We start from the raw sequence: 2,314 nt of genomic DNA, 5'->3' as shown, positions 1-2,314 counted from the left end.
GAAGCTTCTTCAAACTCCAGATTAGTTGGCGATGGAGGTATGTCCGCCATCAGACCAAATCGGGTTTTCATTTGGTGGTGGTTGGTGACAATGGATGGCTGGCTTGAATGGCTGGGTTGCAACGACAGGCTGCTAATGGCAATGTGTAGCAGCTACGATTGCAACCTGGATCAATTTCAAAAGCAACATAGACGATTACTTCAGAATCAAGATTCAGTGTCGATGACTAGGCTTGGTTGCACAAGCGATGGTGACTACTACTTTGGGATCTAGGTCTTGCATCGTTAGCGGTTAGCCTTAACTATTACGATGACAGTGACGGCCGTCATGATTTCCATCGATAGTGGCTGGCCTTGGATCTGGATCTTATGGTGTTAGCAAATGGGCTCAACGATAGTGGTAACGCTGACGGCCACTGTGATTTTCGTCAATGGTGGTTGGGCTCAATTGTGGCAATAACGATTACTTTGGTTTGAGTCGACGACAGCTTGGGATAATGCTAGGATCTGGATGACGAGGATGACCAAAACCTGAATGGAGGCTAGGGTTTGTTGCCTAGCTCTGATACCATGAAATTCTTATATTTATTGGAAGGATTTTATTCTCCAATAATTACAACCCATAGGGAAGAGAAAAATATATAGGCTAAGAGAGGAACAAAATTAAAAAACTGCAAAATCTCTAATCTAGGAAACAATTTGAAAGAAGAATCAACAATGAAAGTGAAACAATGCAAAAGGAAATATTTGGAAATTCCGATTTGGGTTTGATACTACCGATCTTCAAACAATCTACAACAATTCATGAACCGCAGCTGCAGTCTCTCTTGAACTGCCAATCTTCACCAAACTGGCATCTCTTCTGCAAATAGGACAAGCAGCCGTCTTTGACAGCCATGAATCGATGCACTGAATATGGAAGCTGTGCTTGCAATTAGGAAGCAGCCTGCATCTCTCACCCGCCCTAAAATTCTCCAAGCAAACAGCACATTCAACTTCCATTGCAGAAACAGCAGCTGCAGCAGCATCACAACCATTAATATTGTTGTTGCTGCCGCCTGTCTCTTCCACTTTGTAATCAAAACAAGGCAGTTCCTTCATCTCCTCCTGGCCCATCCTTGGGACTCTAATGGCACTTCTTGTTTGAACAGCCAAACTGCTATTGCTGAATCCCCTTCTCATAGCTCTCCCAGCAATGCAAATATGGATTATCACCAAAACTGCAATACCCACAAAGAGTAGAATCGCACATGCGGCAATTTCCATTGCCATCATCTCTATTTATTTATTTCTTCTTTCTGTAAGTTGGATAATTATACCACTTGAAACCTAGCGAGGTGAAGGGTGGGGGAGAGGGAATTGAGACTCACGAGACTTAAATTTAGGATCTCGGCAACCACCTACCATTAAGCTATAATTCTTCACTAATAAACACCCAGAACAAATCCAGAAGCTGCAAAATTTCCTTTTGGGCTCTTAAGATAATAGATTAGAGGCATACCCAAAAGCTGAGAACTTTTAGAAGTTGTTCATCTCTTGAAAGCAGAGAAAAGCCTGCATAGAATCAAATCTTGAAGGGGGGACAGTGGGCTCTATTTTCAGATGATGTTCAAGACCTTAGGAGGTTGGTTAGCAAATACAAACTGGAGATGGGATGTCATTACACAACTCGGTTGGTTTGTGATTTAGTGTTAGGACAATGATTTGATCGGAGAATTTTTAATTTTTCTTATTTGAATGGTTTTAATATTAATACTTTTTAATATATAAAAATTAACAGGCCGGTTCATGTCCTATTAAAAAAATTATAAGGATCAGGGTTAGTCCTAGTTTTATATTTTGTTCTTGTTTGAAACTCACACAATATACCTATTTAATTTTTAAGGGAATCTCATATTTTTTTTAATAATAATAAAATTACAAAAATATTAACTCTTACATAATTACTCTTACAAATCACAACGTATAAATTTAATTAGTTCCTTCTTTGACTTGTTTCAACAATTAATTCTCTGTATTTATGGAATTAAAAACTATGATAATTTTTAAAATATAGTTTTACTGTCATCTGACAATAATTTTCAAAACTGAAGATGATAATTTTGGTGTTATTTTCTATCAACTAAAAGAAGCTTTATTGGAAGATCTGCATATAAAGATGAATGGATCACTAAGTTGATTATTTATAGCTGCAATTTACGACTTGCAGACCTTAGATTCTGTGCAAAGATCCCACCTTTAACGATCAAAGTATAATTTAAGCTCTGATAATGACATAAAAATAAAAAATAATTACCTTAAATGATTGTAATATG

At 37.6% G+C, this 2,314-nt stretch overlaps 1 protein-coding gene across 1 annotated transcript; it reads right to left on the bottom strand.

The window, feature by feature from the left end:
- Positions 1-568: 568 nt before the first annotated feature.
- Positions 569-1,637, bottom strand: LOC127795708 (RING-H2 finger protein ATL39-like). Its single transcript, XM_052327561.1, has one exon. The coding sequence runs from the start codon at positions 1,272-1,274 to the stop codon at positions 792-794; it is 483 nt and encodes a 160-aa protein (XP_052183521.1). The 5' UTR covers positions 1,275-1,637; the 3' UTR covers positions 569-791.
- Between the last annotated feature and the right edge of the window lie 677 nt (positions 1,638-2,314).

This window comes from Diospyros lotus, chromosome 2 (assembly GCF_014633365.1).
Source record: "Diospyros lotus cultivar Yz01 chromosome 2, ASM1463336v1, whole genome shotgun sequence".
Lineage (NCBI taxonomy): Eukaryota > Viridiplantae > Streptophyta > Magnoliopsida > Ericales > Ebenaceae > Diospyros > Diospyros lotus.
This window is presented reverse-complemented; position numbering and strand designations above follow the sequence as displayed.